This window comes from Schistocerca gregaria, chromosome 2, assembly GCF_023897955.1.
Source record: "Schistocerca gregaria isolate iqSchGreg1 chromosome 2, iqSchGreg1.2, whole genome shotgun sequence".
Classification (NCBI taxonomy): Eukaryota; Metazoa; Arthropoda; class Insecta; order Orthoptera; family Acrididae; genus Schistocerca; species Schistocerca gregaria.
The window spans coordinates 819,206,330-819,223,812 of record NC_064921.1 but is presented as its reverse complement, the minus strand read 5'-3'; the positions used below and the strand labels follow the sequence as shown (position 1 = coordinate 819,223,812).

At 44.6% G+C, this 17,483-nt stretch overlaps 1 protein-coding gene across 3 annotated transcripts in view; it reads right to left on the bottom strand.

Moving 5' to 3' along the window:
* The window catches only part of LOC126335153 (uncharacterized), a 459,220-nt gene that overhangs the window by 60,598 nt on the left and 381,139 nt on the right, over positions 1–17,483 (bottom strand). For all 3 annotated transcript variants that reach the window (XM_049998126.1, XM_049998124.1, XM_049998125.1), the window contains one exon: positions 11,448–11,590. In XM_049998126.1, the coding sequence (XP_049854083.1) occupies positions 11,448–11,590 (143 nt within the window). The remainder of the gene's footprint in view (positions 1–11,447; positions 11,591–17,483) is intronic.

Here is a 17,483-nt window from a genome sequence, read left to right as displayed (position 1 = left end):
TGAAAAACAGTTCACGAAAAGCAACAATGCATGAAAAACTGCATTATTGTGGTGCACAAGCCATCAATTATTTCGCCACGAATCCGAACGTTTTCATCGGATTGTTTCTCATAAATGGCGTTGAACTTGTAAATACTTCTCGTTCCTGAACGTTCGAACTAGGCAAGAACTCATGGTCCAATATGTCTTTAAGATCGTTGAACACAATGAACGTAAACTTCTCATTTTGCCGCACTTGACGTTTTTCGGGTCTTGGCGATCCAGAATGCTTCCTCTAGAACGGCTGAGCCTTAATTGTACTTCATATTAGTATATCCACGTTTCTTCAACTGTTATGACACGTTTCAGTAATTTCGCATGGTTGCTGACTTCATCCAGCGACTCTTGAGCAATTTGTATTCACAGCTGTTTTTGTTCGAAACAATTTTGAGACACATTTTTCTGTCATGTGTTTCATACCCAAAACATCAGAAAAAAAGTTTGATAACATGAGCCAGTTGATACGCCACCATCATTAGCGATTCTCTGATTGTGTATCGGCAATGGTTATAAATCATTTATTTCACTTTTGGCACGATTTCATTGGCGATGTGCTGGAGCGTCCAGGGCGTCTTCACGGCCTTCTTCAGACCTCCCATACCACGGGTGAAACATCGTTTACTCATATACTCATAACAAAAGCAATATTTAACATTTGTAAGACTTTGATGCACTTTTTTAGCATTCTTATAAAAATGATCACGGATGTTTCAGTAACAAATGTAACTTTCTTGACAGCTGACAACAGACTAAATAACCGACAGGACTAATACTGCAAAGATGTTTTTCAGACATATTTCCCAACACAACAACGAAAGAATATCGCGAACTAATTTAATACAAGACGGGAAGAGATGCTAAAAGAAGTACCGTACACAATTTTTGCTATTGGACAAAAAATCTCTGATAACAGATATAAAATGTATACAGGCAGTAGCACGAAAAGCTTCCCAAAAAAGAGAAATATATGAACATCTATACTTATTAATAAATTAAAGTCCCCCGTCGCGTTTTTCTGACAGTATGTGAAGGCTAATCTCAGGGATTTTTATACGGTTCTCGCTAATACAAGTATTGGACAAAAATATGGAAAGACCAAAAGCACAACACAATACCCTACGTAACACTGTATAGGAAAGCCGTAGGCATTCAAAACATCTTCCTGTCGTCTCGGAATGGGTAAATAACTACTCGCCATTAAAATTGTTACACCAAGAAGAAATGTAGATGATAAACGGGTATTCATAGGACAAATATATTATACTAGAACTGACATGTGATAACATTGTCACGGTTTTTTGGGTGCATAGATTCTGAGAAATCAGTACCCAGAACAACCACCTCTGGCTGTAATAACGGCCTTGATACGCCTGGGCATTGAGTCAAACAGAGCTTGGATGGCGTGTACAGGTAAAGCTTTCCATGCAGCTTCAACACGTTACCACAGTTCATCAAGAGTAGTCATATTGTGACGAGCCACTGGCTCGGCCACCATTGACCAGACGTTTTCAGTTGGTGAGAGAATGTGCTGGCCAGGGCAGCAGTCGAACATGTTCTATATCCAGAAAGGCCTGTACAGGATCTGCAACATGCGGTAGTGCATTATCCTACTGAAATGTAGGGTTTCGCAGGCATCGAATGAAGGGTAGAGCGACGGGTCGTAACACACTTGAAACGTAACGTCCACTGTTCAAAGTGCCGTAAATGCGAACAAGAGGTGGCCGAGACGTGTAACCAATGGCACTCCATACCATCACGCCGGGTGATACGCCAGTATGGCGATGACGAATACACGCTTCCAATGTGTGTTCACCGCGATGTCGCCAAACACGGATGCGACCATCATGATGCTGTAAACAGAAACTGGATTCATACGCCTGGGCAGCTTGGAGAGCATGTACAGGTACAGCTGCCCATGCAGCTTCAACACGATACCACAGTTCATCAAGAGTACTGACTGGCGTATTGTGACGAGCCAGTTCTCGGCCAACATTGACAAGACGTTTTCAATTGGAGAATGTGCTGACCAGGGCAGTAGTCTAACATTTTCTGTATCCAGAAAGGCCGTGCAGGACCTGCAACATGCGATCGTGCATTATCCTGCTGAAATGTAGGGTTTCGCAGGGATCGAATGAAGGGTAGAGCCACGGGTCGCAATACATCTGAAATGTAACGTCCACTGTTCAAAGTGCCGTCAATACGAACAAGAGGTGACTGAGACGTGCATCCAATGGCACCCCATGCCATCATGCCGGGTGATACGCCAGTATGGAGTAGATGAATACACGCTTCCAATGTGCGTTCACCGCGATGTCGCCAAACACGGATGCGACCAACATGATGCCTTAAACAGAACCTGGATTCATCTGAAAAAATGACGTTATGCCATTCGTGCACCCTGGTTCGTCGTTGAGTACACCATCGCAGGCGCTCCTGTCTGTGATGCAGCGTCAAGGATAACAGCAGCCATGGTCTCCGATTTGATAGTCCATGCTGCTGCAAACGTAGAAGTGTTTGTGCAGATGGTTGTTGTCTTGTAAACGTCCCCATCAGTTGACTCAGGGATCGAGACGTGGCTGCACGATCCGTTAGAGGCATGCGAATAAGATGCCTGTCATTTCGACTGCTAGTGATACGAGGCCGTTGGGATCCACCACGGCGTTCCGTATTACCCTCCTGAACCCACAGATTCCATATTCTGCTAACAGTCATTAGATCTCGACCAACGCGAGCAGCAATGCCGCTATACGATAAACCGCAATGGTGATAGGCTCCAATCCGACCTTTATCAAAGTCGGAAACGTGATGGCACGCCTTTCTCCTCCTTACACCAGGCATCACAACAACGTTTCACCAGGCAACGCCGGTCAATTGCTGTTTGTGTATGAGAAATCGGTTGCAAACTTTCTTCATGTCAGCACGTTGTAGGTGTCGCCACCGGCGCGAACCTTGTGTGAATGCTCTGAAAAGCTAATCATTTGCATATCACAGCATCTTCTTCCTGTCGGTTAAATTTCGCGCATGTAGCACGTCATCTTCGTGGTGTAGCAATTTTTCCGGCAAAATAGTGACAAGCTCGGGTAAGGATGATGAAGGATAGTTATCACATATCCTTCTCTCCAAAATAGACCACAAAGACTTAGTAATATTGAGATCTGGTGACAGGTGACCCAGGAGATGCAACAATTCATCTCCATCCTCACAAAACCAGTCCTTGACGATGCGAAGTGTGTGGACAGGGACCCCGTCGCCTTGTAACACAACATCCCCGTTGGAGAACAAACATAGTATCCTGGGAGGAATGGACCTGATCAGCCAAAATGGTCACATAATCCTTGCAGAGTAGCCAAGGGGCCAATGAAATACCACAGTATGATTGGCCAAGTCATCACCGAAACGCCACTATCTTTCAGTCTAGGGAGCGAATTCTGTCAGAAGTCGGAGACAGTGTCCAGCAAGACTCATCCGATCAAGTGACATTCTTCCATTGGCCCATAGTCCAAGTTTTTTTGTCTTGGCACCACGTTTTCCTGTTAAGGGCATTTGCATGACTAATGGGTGATTCTGGAATTCCAACTTGTCTCTCAATTCTCTACTAATGGAGTTTCCATCGTGTTGTTTTGGTACCGACAGGGTTTGTGAGTGCGACATTCAGTTCCGCAGTGACTTTTGCAGCTTCCGTCTTCTTTATTTTTCGTCACAATTCTCTTTAACGACCGTCTGTCACTATCACTCACCACACACTTTCGTCCGCGTTGTGACGCAGAGGAGGATGTTTTCCACTTTCCGTGTATGCGGTATTAATTTCCGATGCGTTGCCTCATGAAACACCAAACACTTTGGCTTCCATTGTTAAGGAAGCGCCCACCATTTTGCACAGGTGCCATTCGTGGTCAAATACACTCCTGGAAATTGCAATAAGAACACCGCGAATTCATTGTCCCAGGAATGGGAAATTTTATTGACACATTCCTGGGGTCAGATACATCACATGATCACACTGACAGAACCACAGGCACATAGACACAGGCAACAGAGCCTGCACAATGTCGGCACTAGTACAGTGTATATCCACCTTTCGCAGCAATCCAGGCTGCTATTCTCCCATGGTGACAATCGTAGAGATGCTGGATGTAGTCCTGTGGAACGGCTTGCCATGCCATTTCCACCTGGCGCCTCAGTTGGACCAGCGTTCGTGCTGGACGTGCAGACCGCGTGAGACGACGCTTCATCCAGTCCCAAACATGCTCAATGGGGGACAGATCCGGAGATCTTGCTGGCCAGGGTAGTTGACTTACACCTTCTAGAGCACGTTGGGTGGCACGGGATACATGCGGACGTGCATTGTCCTGTTGGAACAGCAAGTTCCCTTGCCGGTCTTGGAATGGTAGAACGATGGGTTCGATGACGGTTTGGATGTACCGTGCACTATTCAGTGTCCCCTCGACGATCACCAGAGGTCACGGCCAGTGTAGGAGATCGCTCCCCACACCGTGATGCCGGGTGTTGGCCCTGTGTGCCTCGGTCGTATGCAGTCCTGATTGTGGCGCTCACCTGCACGGCGCAAAACACGCATACGACCATCATTGGCACCAAGGCAGAAGCGACTCTCATCGTTGAAGACGACACGTCTCCATTCGTCCCTCCATTCACGCCTGTCGCGACACCACTGGAGGCGGGCTGCACGATGTTGGGGCGTGAGCGGAAGACGGCGTAACGGTGTGCGGGACCGTAGCCCAGCTTCATGGAGACGGTTGCGAATGGTCCTCGCCGATACCCCAGGAGCAACAGTGTCCCTAATTTGCTGGGAAGTGGCGGTGCGGTCCCCTACGGCACTGCGTAGGATCCTACGGTCTTGGCGTGCATCCGTGCGTCGCTGCGGTCCGGTCCCAGGTCGACGGGCACGTGCACCTTCCGCCGACCACTGGCGACAACATCGATGTACTGTGGAGACCTCACGCCCCACGTGTTGAGCAATTCGGCGGTACGTCCACCCGGCCTCCCGCATGCACACTATAGGCCCTCGCTCAAAGTCGGTCAACTGCACATACGGTTCACGTCCACGCTGTCGCGGCATGCTACCAGTGTTAAAGACTGCGATGGAGCTCCGTATGCCACGGCAAACTGGCTGACACTAACGGCGGCGGTGCACAAATGCTGCGCAGCTAGCGCCATTCGACGGCCAAGACCGCGGTTCCTGGTGTGTCCGCTGTACCGTGCGCGTGATCATTGCTTTTACAGCCCTCTCGCAGTGTCCGGAGGAAGTATGGTGGGTCTGACACACCGGTGTCAATGTGTTCTTTTTTCCATTTCCAGGAGTGTATAACAGCAGTACGTGCTGGCTTGGCTAGTATCTGCATTTATGTTCAAGCATGCATTCCTAGCTACAGCACTCCCTCTTCAGGCCACAAGTGGCCCATCTGGACCATCCGACCGCCGTGTCATCCTCGCATGAGGATGCGGATAGGAGGGGTATGTGGTCAGCACACCACTCTCCGGGTCGTTGCCGCCCGGAGTGGCCGAGCTGTTCTAGGCGCTACAGGCTGGAATGGCGCGACAGCTACGGTCGCAGGTTCGAATCCTGCCTCGGGCATGGATGTGTGTGATGTCCTTAGGTTAGTTAGGTTTAAGTAGTTCTAAGTTCTAGGGGATTGATGACCTGAGAAGTTAAGTTCCATAGTGCTCAGTTCTGGATCGTTATGATGGTTTTCTTTGACCGGAGTCGCTACTATTCGGTCGAGTAGCTCCTCAATTTGGCATCATGAGGCTGAGTGCACCCCGAAAAATGGCAACAGTGCATGGCGGCCTGGATGGTCACCATCCAACTACTGGCCACTCCTGACAGCACTTAACTTCGGTGATCTGACAGGAACCGGTGTGTTCACTGCGATAAGTGTGTTGCCATGCATTCCTCATGGTGATTCCATAATTTTGTCTAACCTCTGCAGATGCCCTTTCCTCGCAAGATGTCCTGCAAACCATGGATGAAGTACAAAAGGCAGGGTACACATTCTTAAATTTACGGAATGAGTTCGACACTACGCCCCACTTTATACTGTTAACCAAAGTCCGAGCATACGAACTGGCTCCCTGATATATAAGCGGCTTGAAGACTTTTTAAGTAATGGAACCCAGTACGTTGTCCTCAATGATGGGTGTTCCTCAGACGCAAGGGTATCCTCAGGAATGCCCTAGGGAAGTGTGAAAGGACTGCTCTTATACTCTGTATACATAAATAACTTGACGGGCAGGGTGAGAAGCACTGTACAGCTGTTTGCTGAGGTTGTTGTGCTGTATGAGAAGGTGTCGTCGTTGAGTGACTGTAGAACGATGCAAAATGACTTAAACTGAGTTTCTAGTTGGCGTGAAGAATGGCAGCTTGCTATAAATATAGAAAAATTTAAGTTAATGTTGATGAGGACAAACACACTCCCGTAATGTTGGATTACCTTATTACTTCTTCACACAGTTACGTCAATTAAATATCTAGGCGTAACTTTGCAAAGTAAGCTATAGCATAAGCATTTTAGGTCACCGAATGGTCAACTGTGGTTTCTTGGGAGACTGTAGATCTTTGAGGATATGTAGCTCATCTATAAAGGACACAGTGTATACAACACCAGTGCGACCAGTTTTCGAGTATTGTTCGAGTGTGTGGAATTCCCGCGAGATAGATTAAAGGAACACATCGGAGCAATTCAGAGAGGTACTGTTAGGTCCGATGAGCACGCAGGTATTACGGAGATGCTTCCTGAGCTCAAATAAAAATCCCTGGTGGGAAGACGACTTCTTCGCGAAACACTATCGAGAAACTTAAAAGAACCGGCGTTTGCGATTCACTGCAAAATGATTATATTCCGCCAAAGTACATTTTGCCTACGGAGCACGGAGACAAGGTGGGTTAGTTTGCTGGCGTGTAGACAGAAACTACTGTAGGGATTTTCATAGTGATTTAACTAATAAGTATACTGATTCACGAAAAAGGTTTGTGTATATAATGCATTACCAGTAGGCCAGACAAGTTATCTGGCCGTAGATATATCGCAAGTAAAATATAGAGTCCAGCCACATTAATGTGGCCACCCCCTATGTTCAGCGTCGAAGTGGAATAACATGTCACAGGTGGCAGCAGTAGCCGTTAGCCGTGGAGAGTATACAAGGCGTGTCAGGTCGGTGGGTGGGTGGAGGAGGAGGGGGGGGGGGGGAGGGGCATGCGGAAAACAGTGCAGTCGTTGTCGTACTGCGAAAACATTTGACGGCTTTCGAGCCATGGGTGGAAGCATTCCGAAATGGCTAAATTTGTAAACTTTTTACGTACCGCTGTGGTTGCAATATACTGTGCATGGCAAAACGGCGGTATCGAAAAATGGCGCTGAGGGACTGTGGTGCGCCACAGACTATGGATGACAGAGGGTGAAAGACGGCTGCGGAGATGTGAATGGGCGAATAGTCTTGCAAGTGTTGAGCGACTGAATGCCCAGATGAGCCAAGCAGCTGGTTAGTTACTTTCATGTCCCATGGGTCATTCTGAACGATAAATCGTAATGATGTGGACCGAGTAATTTTACAGTCACGCCGCAAATTAATTTGTAAATATACCTACATGCTGACATTTATAAGGTCACTCTTTAAACATACAGATGTTAGTAATTCCTACCCACCGTCTTCTACACGTTACAATAATAAAAATGCTTCTGCGCAATAGAATATGTGCCAAGCAGAAACTTTCTCAGTTTGTATTCAAATTTTTCTTGGCTGTTTGTCAGAAATGTTATATGACAAGATAAGTGATCAAAAATTTTAGTTGGAGCATCGTGATCCCTTTTTCTGCTAAAGGCAACCTTAATGTGGAGTAATGATGTCTTTTTTCTTTGTGGTATTATAATTAGGAACGTCATTGCTCCTGCGAAACTGTAGTGGATTATTTACAACAACATTTTGACGAAATAAATATACTGAGAAGCAGAAGTCAAAACGTCCGACTCCTTAAACAGATGTATTCAAAACGCTTGCGGGTGAATACCATGTTTTATTCTTACAGCAAGTTTCTGAGCAATGAAGGCTATCTGAAAGAAGAGTTAGCTCAGAAAATTATTTCATACAACATTACTGAATTAAAATATGCAGGATATGTCAACTTACTGATTGGTCTCAAGATTTGCTATGATCCTAAGTGCAAATGTGTCTGGACTAGGTTGTTTTAGGAGTTTCAAGATGTGCTTTTTCAATTTTTAATTCTCATCAGTAGGGACACCTAGGAATTTTAGAAGTTTCCACATTGTATTGTATTGTGTGTTAACCGGGCACCTAGAAACGGTGGAGAGGCTCCGTCCCCGCCGCAGCCACAGTGGTCCACAGCCCCACGACGACTACCGCAGTCCACTTCACCCCTCCACCGCCCCACACCGAACCCAGGGTTATTGTACAGTTCGGTGCCCGGTGGACCCCCCAGCGAACGTCTCACACCAGACGAGTGTAACCCTTATGTTTGCGTGCTAGAGTAATGGTTTGATTGCGCAGCAATCGCCGACGTAGTTTAGCTGAGGCGAAATAGGGGAAACCAGCCCGCATTCGCCGAGGCAGATGGAAAACCGCTGAAAACCATCCACAGACTGGCCGGCTCACCGGACCTCGACTCAAATCGACCGGGTGGATTCGTGCCGGGGACCAGGCGCTCTTTTCCACTCCGGAATGCCATGCGTTAGACCGCTCGGCTAACCAGTTTCCACCTTACTTATTATTTCCTCAGCATGTTTTAAACTTACCATTGGTGTAGTACCCCTAGATGTGCAGAACTGTATCTGTCGTGTCATTTTCAAATTAAAGGAGAGACCATCTGCAGGAAAACAGTCAATGGCACTTTTGAGAACACTCTTCCGTTTCTGTGTGTATGCTTGAACTTATTACAATACTAGTGTCATCTGTAAAAAGAAGTAATTCCGCTTGTTGCGTATTAGACGGAAGATCGTTTACATATGTGAGGAACAGTGTTTTCTCAACGAGCGTTCAGCGAAAGTTGCTGCTCGTGGCAACCCGTCGCAGGCGCCAGGTTCACCCACCCATGCTGACTGCCGTTCATCGGCGACGAAGGCTGGAATTTGCAGGCCACTACCGCAGTGTGGCGTTCACTGAGTGGCGACGGGTGGCCTTTTCAGAGGATCACGTTTATCCTGCATCGGATACAAGGCCGCTGGCCTGTCAGGCGTGAGACGTACGGAAGCAAAAAATAGAAATGATCGTATGGCATTTTTGGCCGGGAGACTCCATTAGGGGGAGTTCGGCAGTCGTATTGCAAGTCCTTTTTAGGTGTCCCACATCGGCGAATTGCGAGTCAATGATGATGAAAGTGATGATGAAAGAGACACAACACCCAGTCCCCTTCCGGAAATCGAACCCGGGCACTCTGCCTGGTAGGCGGTAACGCTGCCGCTACGCTACGGAAGCGGACCGTGTGGAAGCAAACGCCCTGTAACACGTTTCGGAAGGGTCCAGGCCGGATGTGGGAGCATTACGATTTGGGAAATGTTTCCATGGCATCCCTTGAGCGATATCGTCATTCTGGAAGGCACAACACATCTATCCTTGCGGACAATGCCCACCTCTACATGCCTTTTACACAACTGGCCATTAAAATTGCTACACCACGAAGATGACGTACTACAGACGCGAAATTTAACCGACAGGAAGAAGATGCTGTCATATGCAAATGATTAGCTTTTCAGAGCATTCAGACAAGGTTGGCGCCGGTAGCGACACCTACAACGTGCTGACATCAGGAAAGCTTCCAAACGATTTCTCATACACAAACACCAGTTGACTGGTGTTCCCTGGTGAAACGTCGTTGTGATGCCTCATGTAATGAGGAGAAACGCGTACCATCACCTTTCCGACTTTGATAAAGGTCGGATTGTAGCCTATCGCGATTGCGGTTTATCGTATCGCGACATTGCTGCTCGCGTTGGTCGAGATACAATGACTGTTAGCAGAATATGGAATCGGTGGGTTCAGGAGGGTAATACGGAACGCCCTCCTGGATCCCAACGGCCTTGAACAGTTACATTTCAGATGTGCTACGACGCATGGCTCTACTCTTCATTCGATCCCGGCGAAACCCTACATTTCAGCAGGATAATGCACGACCGCAATTTGCACGTCCTGTACCGGCCTTTCTGGATACAGAAATTGTTCGACTGCTGCCCTGGCCAGCACATTCTTCAGATCTCTCACCAATTGAAAACGTCTGGTGAATGGTGGCCGAGCAACTGGCTCGTCACAATACGCAAGTCACTACTCTTGATGAACTGTGGAATCATGTTGAAGCTGCATGGGCAGCTGTACCTGTGCACACCATCCAAGCTCTGTTTGACTCAATGCCCAGGCGTATCAACGCCGTTGTTACGGCCAGAGGTGGTTGTTCTGGGTACTGATTTCTGAGGATCTATGCACCCAAATTGCGTGAAAATGTAATCACACGTCAGTTCTAGTATAATATATTTGTCCAATTAATAATCGTTTATCATCTGCGCTTCTTCTTGGTGTAACAATTTTAATGGCCAGCGCGATGGCACTGCCAACAGGACAATGTAATGTGTTACACAACTCGTAGTGTACGTGCGTGGTTCAAAGATCACCAGGATGAGTTTACCTTACTCCATTGTCCACCAAACTGCCCACATTTAAATCCAGTGGAGAATTTGTACAGCCATCCCGACCGCACTGTTCGCCCCGTGACTCCTTAACCGAGAAAACTACCGCAGCTGGCCACCACACTGGAGTCGGTATGGCTCCACATCCCTGTCGGTCCCTTCTAGAACCTCACTGAATCTCTTCCTGCGAGTCTCGCAGCGGACGGCGCTCCAAAAGATGGTTATCAGGGCTTCTGGCAGGCGGTCACATTGATGTGACTGGATAGTGTAAAAATTTAAGGCTCTGGAAGTCTTTTGCAGATATTTCTCTTTGGGCTGTAGCCTTATAAGGAAGTAAAACGTGGACGGTAAACAGTGCAGACAGGAAGGAAATAGAAGGTTTTGGGGTGTGGGGTTGCTGAAGAATGCTGAAGATTAGGTGGGTCGATGAGTAACTAACGAAAAAGATCTGAATTGAATTAGGGAGACAGGAGCTTTATGGAACGATTTGACTAAAAAGAGGTCTGGACGGGTAGTAAACAACGCGAGGTATCAAGGTACAGTGAATCTGGTAAAAGAGGGACGTGTGCGAGTATAAAAAAGTAGATGAAGTCTGTTACTTGACTACGGCGAGAAGGTTAACGTCGATGTAGGATGAAGTGGCTATGAAGAAATGAACACATTTGTACAGAATAGCTTACTGTGGAGAGTTGTATCAAACTGGGCTTCGTAGCGAGGACAACAACAACAACAACAACAAGACAGAGGGTATGTGCAGCTCACCTTGACCTTACACCGGTACGCGCCCCACGGCTGCAGCTCGCAGTAGTGCACGAGGAAGCCGAGCGACTCAGGAGCTCCGCCGTCAGTCTCCCAGCGCAGGCGCACTTCGCGGAAGTCGGGCTGCGCCACCAGGTGGCGCACCTCTGTGGTCAAAAAAGGAAGCAGCGTTAGCGGGAACTGCGAGCTCCCGCAATGCTCGACAGATGGCGAAGCAGAACAACCAGCCCGACAGTCTTTACCTGAAGGTAGGCGCGCTTGCAGACACACTGGGAAAAATATTATTTTAAACACTCCTTTTAAGATAACACGAGTCGAGGTGCACAACGTGAATTTACGATGCTTGGCAAAAATTATGTTATTTAAAGCGAAACTGAAACAATATGACACATGACCTAGAATCACAAGGATGGACATACAAAAATATGACACAGGATAAAAAATCGTCGCTGTTGCAGAAGATATTTCCATTCCACTGCAGGCGTGCCACAAGGCTCCGTCCTCTCTCCTCTTCTTTTTCTCCTCTCCTTTACCTCCTCTCCACTGCCGGTGCGTCCAAACCATTTAAATCAGTCCAGCTCCTTCAGTATGCTACTCTAAAGAAATCAAAAAATCCCTGTATATCCACCTCAATACGTTTATCTCCTGGTGCAAACAATGGCTTCTCAACATCAACCCCTCCAAAAACTACGCAATAATCAAACGACAAACCGCCAGCACCTTCTGTCCCCATGGCTTTTACCTTACCATGTACGGCCTTCTGTCCAGTTAGCTAATACACTAAAATACACTTGGACAAACCGTTGATCAGCAACTAACATGGACACGTTAACACGTTACCTATCAGCTATCCAAAAGAAAGTATTTGAATAATGATAGCAAAACCAGCAGCTGTATTTGGAATCAACGTTGTTTATTCTTTAAACACATGCTAGCAGTTTCGACACCAAATGGTGTCATCTTCAGGTCCGAAGAGTAACCTGCCAGTAACAACCATTTTTATTTGCAGTAAACAGAATCGTAGGCAGCGAGCCAAAATTAACTGGATTCCATAACTTGCGAGCTCGTGTGACCATGCTGGGCTTGTTATTGACACGGAAGGCTGTTGATGTGAACATTACAGTATCAATTTTGGAAATGTGGTTTGTAACTGCTGGATTTCCTTTTTTACAATCGATCTTCGCACCCATGCAAACACTCAACTGTTTTTGAAACCGGCTTGCGCTGTCAGCTTGGTACCTGCATTTAAAAGTCGGCAAATCTGGATGGAACTAATTTTTGCGCACTGAAGGAGAAGAAGAAAAACTGGACTAAGCAAGACGTTATGCATATTGTATATTTAGATGGCGAGAAATTGCCATGGTGCCGACTGTATCGGAATCCAGAACAACTGACTTCCAGAGGACACTCGCATAAGAAAAACTGACGATATTAGATCACGCTAACAAAATCGATTCTGGTCTTAAAAATGTACATTCGTCGGGAAAAATCAGTTTTTGGCATTCGATGCGAGCGTACTTTCGGATTTTTTATTCTTTTCCACTGTCGAATTTGTGCTTAAAAAAACTGCTATCCAGTAAAAAAAAAAAGAAGTGTACTTGCCTGACTAGGACGGAAAATAATAATTTGTTCGTTAATGTTAACACTAACCATGCATACATATCCTGTAAACTGACTCGTTCCAATCATTTCGATAACAGAACTATTCAAATGATCTATGGAACATGTAACTAAGTAACTAATTTTATATTTCCATTCTCAGTGATCGTACTAATAAACAAACTTCTCAGGTTAGACAGCTTTGAAGAAACCTTTATCCAGGGATTCATCCTAACAGTTCCGGAAAACCTAATAGAGCGTAACTATAGCAGAGGATTTCAGTGGAATCTAGCTGCGACACCTCGTTCGCTAATAATTTATTGATCGCAGGTGAGTATCCTGCAGTGTCTAGGACGTGACCCGAAGAGTGTCAAAAACTAAGAAAAATGAGAGTCACAGCTTCTCAGATATTTACCTCATAAATTTAAAGCAATAAGAATAGCACGTAGTAGCATTAACTGCAGGATTGCCGTGAAACGGCAAGCCAGAAGACGAGATCCCAGAGATGGAAATCCCTTCTTCATAGACAGGTAAAGAAAAGTTTTGATTCGTGTTAATCACATTGCATTAAAATACTTGAATTAACTTGTAAACAAATTTATATGAATTTAGTATTACTAATATGCAAATAGGTTCAAATGATTCAAATGGCTCTGAGCACTATGGGACTTAACATCTGTGGTCATCAGTCCCCTAGAACTTAGAGCTACGTAAACCTAACTAACCTAAGGACATCACACACATCCATGCCCAAGGCAGGATTCGAACCTGCGACCGTAGCAATCGCGCGGTTCCGGACTGAGCGCCTAGAACCGCTAGACCATCGCGGCCGGCCATGCAAATAAGAAACAGCATTATAGCTAAATGGTATTAATTGATGATGAACGCGGTTAGTAAATTCAAGTCTAGGAAATGTTTTTACACTGTTGTGTAAACACATATGGGACACGTAGCTCTCTAAGTATCACTTTGCTGAGATCGCTTGTTGCTCTCACTTTCCACAAACCAGTCACTCCATGTCGCTACCAAACCACTGTGCACACCAGGGATAATTGTAGTAAATGTGTCACCAGTTGTTTACAGCGCAAGAGTGTATTTGGACGTTTCTTTTACCAAGGAAAAAACCACTCAAAACGCAATACAGAATTTTATGTATGGGATGACAACGGTGTAGTAAACTGACCAAGAAGATGAAATTGACAATTGAAATACGACTATTTTAAAATGTAGTGCAAACGTACCTCTCAAATAATGCAAACTACACAATTAATGATTATTTAGAGAGCTCAAAGCACGGGTTAATTTTAAAAATAGCGACAACACCTCTTTCGCGCTATACTGTACATTCACAATGTAATGTTTTTTACATCGAAAGCATGCATCTAAGATCTGTTGTGAACAGTACTAAGGCCTCACCTTCTGACTGAACTTAACGTTACTTATCATGGGCGGATTCTTCCTCAGTTTTTTCAAGCAGAAGGGAAGACATGGAGATGCAACAGAGGGTTGGCAGCTTCAATCATGTGGAATACTGTGTGGTATATGTATTGGTAAGCGTCTATATCTTCTTCTATATACAGGGTGTAAATTTTAAGTTGACAAACCAGAATAACTCGAAGAATAAGCTTCACACGAAAAAAAAATGTGTAGAATCCAAAGCAGATTTTTTCGAGGGGGACATCTGCTGGTGCTAAAATTATCCCGAAACCACAGCCTCCTGGGGGTGGGGCGAGGTGGGAGGCAACTTTAAAATTTCAAATGGGAACCCCCATTTTTATTGCAGAATCAGATTTTACATAAAAAACTACGTACATTACGTCTTAACATTTGTTTTGATTCTTGGTAGTTGACGCTGTAATTCAAGAAAATCCATATTTGCTCTCCTAGCCATTCCTGCTTTGCCATTTTGCACTTCCTGTCGATCTCATTTTTGAGATGTTTGTATTCCATTTCATCTGCCTCATTTTCAGTATTCCATACAATTATTGACCGAATCTGAAAAGTTAAAATGTTGTCACAATCTATTCATTAAGAAGTATAATTTTAAGTTATAGGTTTATCGCGATCTTGTGGGTATTTTGATACAGTCGTTGCAACTACAAGAAAACGCCTGTTGTTGTCACCAAATGCGTTTCGTTTTTTTGAAATACAACACCAGTGATGATATCTGACGCCTGGCTTTTCGCTTACATAAGGAAACTGCGTCTGCTTGCACGTTTTTGGGTTGTTTTTTTGGTATATTTGTTTGGCACTGTTGATTCTGGCTTAATACCACTCAGCTTTGCACAACTATGTATTCTGGCGTTAACACAACACAAGCCACTATTACTCTCTTTTTACATCTGTATTGTACCGTCACACAAATGAAGAAGTATCGCAATACACCCATTAAAATTAGAACCAGAGAATGTGTATTGAGTAGAGTTGAGTTCCACCAAAACTCCGGTTTGGTAGTTTTGGTTCGTTACACAAATGACCTAGTAAGTGGTAGGACTGCCGTAGCATTGGTAGGGAAAGAAATATAAATGAATGACTGAAAGAAAAACTAGCAGCCGACGACTGCTCTTTGTTTTTTATTGTTTGTTTGGCTTGCACATAATTAAAACCGTCCATCATTAGACCATTATGTATATTATACCCTCACAAAATATAATTTGCATTTTATAAGTAATAAAAATTACATGATCGTGTAACTTCTATGCTTTCATCTAACTAAAGCAATTACTTTTGACGCAAGTACAGGCTACATGCAAGAACATAAAAAACTTATGTAATTATTGTTGTTATTTTGTAATCAATAGAAGTTCTTCACAATGATCAAAGACAATACTTCCCTATTAAAGTTGATAACTGCGGAAGTTGTTTATGAATAGCAAAAACATCTTTTATATGAGTTAGCCAAATACTGAAGCGATGTTTGATATGTCTTTTTTTTTAAATTCGCCTTTTCTTGAGAAATTTGCGTTTCCTAGCGCTGTGTGATAAATCTGTTTGTTTATTTAATTTTTTGTTTTTATTACAACGTCCCTCAGTTTTACGTTACAAATTCACAATTTTAGAATAAAATCTAAATTAAACATTGAGAATTATAATTTTGCTGTGGACACTGTTTACTTTTAAGTAACACACAGGAGGATAACTATGCAGAAAAAAATGTTCCTTTGGTTGCGCGGTCCTTTGTATATCCTCACTCATTTTCCAGACGACATCGCTTCCAGTGTCTGCGGGAATGCTGTAAGACACTGATCGCATACGCAAACAAAGCGATCGAAATGAGGAGAAGCCTGATAGGTATGTAACACACCTAACATATAGGTAATGCGGTTGCGATCTTAACTGACCAAGGCTACTAGGAAAACCACCATAGTGTACGCTTACTTCTGATAGTCTACCGTAGCCCACGGCAGTTTTACAATTCTATTTCGAGGCAGTGTAACTCACGTCGCATGCAACTCACGTCGCACAAATTACGCAAACTGTATTCATCCAGTATGAGAGGGTAAGAGCACTTAGCGACTTTCACCAACCTTCAGAAATGATTTCAAACCTCTATGAAACTTTAGCTCACTGATGCCCTTATCAAAATAATGAAAGGAAAAAACTTGTAGCTTACTACATTTTCGCTGTTCATGCAGTAAAACTTCAGTACCAGGCGTATCTCTTTAATTTATTGTTTTTTTTTTTCTACTAACTTTATTCGGAAAACATTTTGCAGACAGTAGTTACATATACCACTGAATGTACCTGCAAAATTATGTCGTATTACGACATATAGTTTAGGAGATATGATGTCATAAACACTGAGATACGTGAAGAACCACCTGTTCTTAGAATGGGGCTAGTCAAACTGTTTTGTACACGGGAGTTAAGAAATCAGGCATGGAGGAATTACTAGTTGAGAGATTAAATGAACATCATATGATTACTTTTCAAGTTGTCAAGCTAACTTGTTCCAGCTGTGGATAAACTTGAGTGTACTGAACGAGTGATGTACCCAGTGGGCGAAACGGTTGAAGTGAAAGACAGTAGTAAGTCAATTTCGCCACTTCGGCGAGAAAGCGTACAAAAGCAAACGGAGAAAAGATGGAACAGGAACTCACCCAGCAAGACACCACTAGTTGTTACTTTTATGTATCAGTTAATAGCACGTGTGTTGCAGGTCGTGGGTACACGGTTTCATTCTAGCGTGATCTGTTTGTACGCCGTCTACCTTAGAAAGATCCTATTGCCGTCAAATTAAACGAACTGTAGTACTTCGAGGAGGGAATTACGCATTTCCCATGATGAAACAGACACAAAACTGTACTCAGATTTACCAATAAGATGAGAAGGGCTCCGCACGGCAATATCATGTGTCTGTGCCACTATCTCCCATATTTCGCGATAATACAAAATAAGCCGCCCTTCTTTATACTTTTTCGATACCATCCGTCAGTCCCA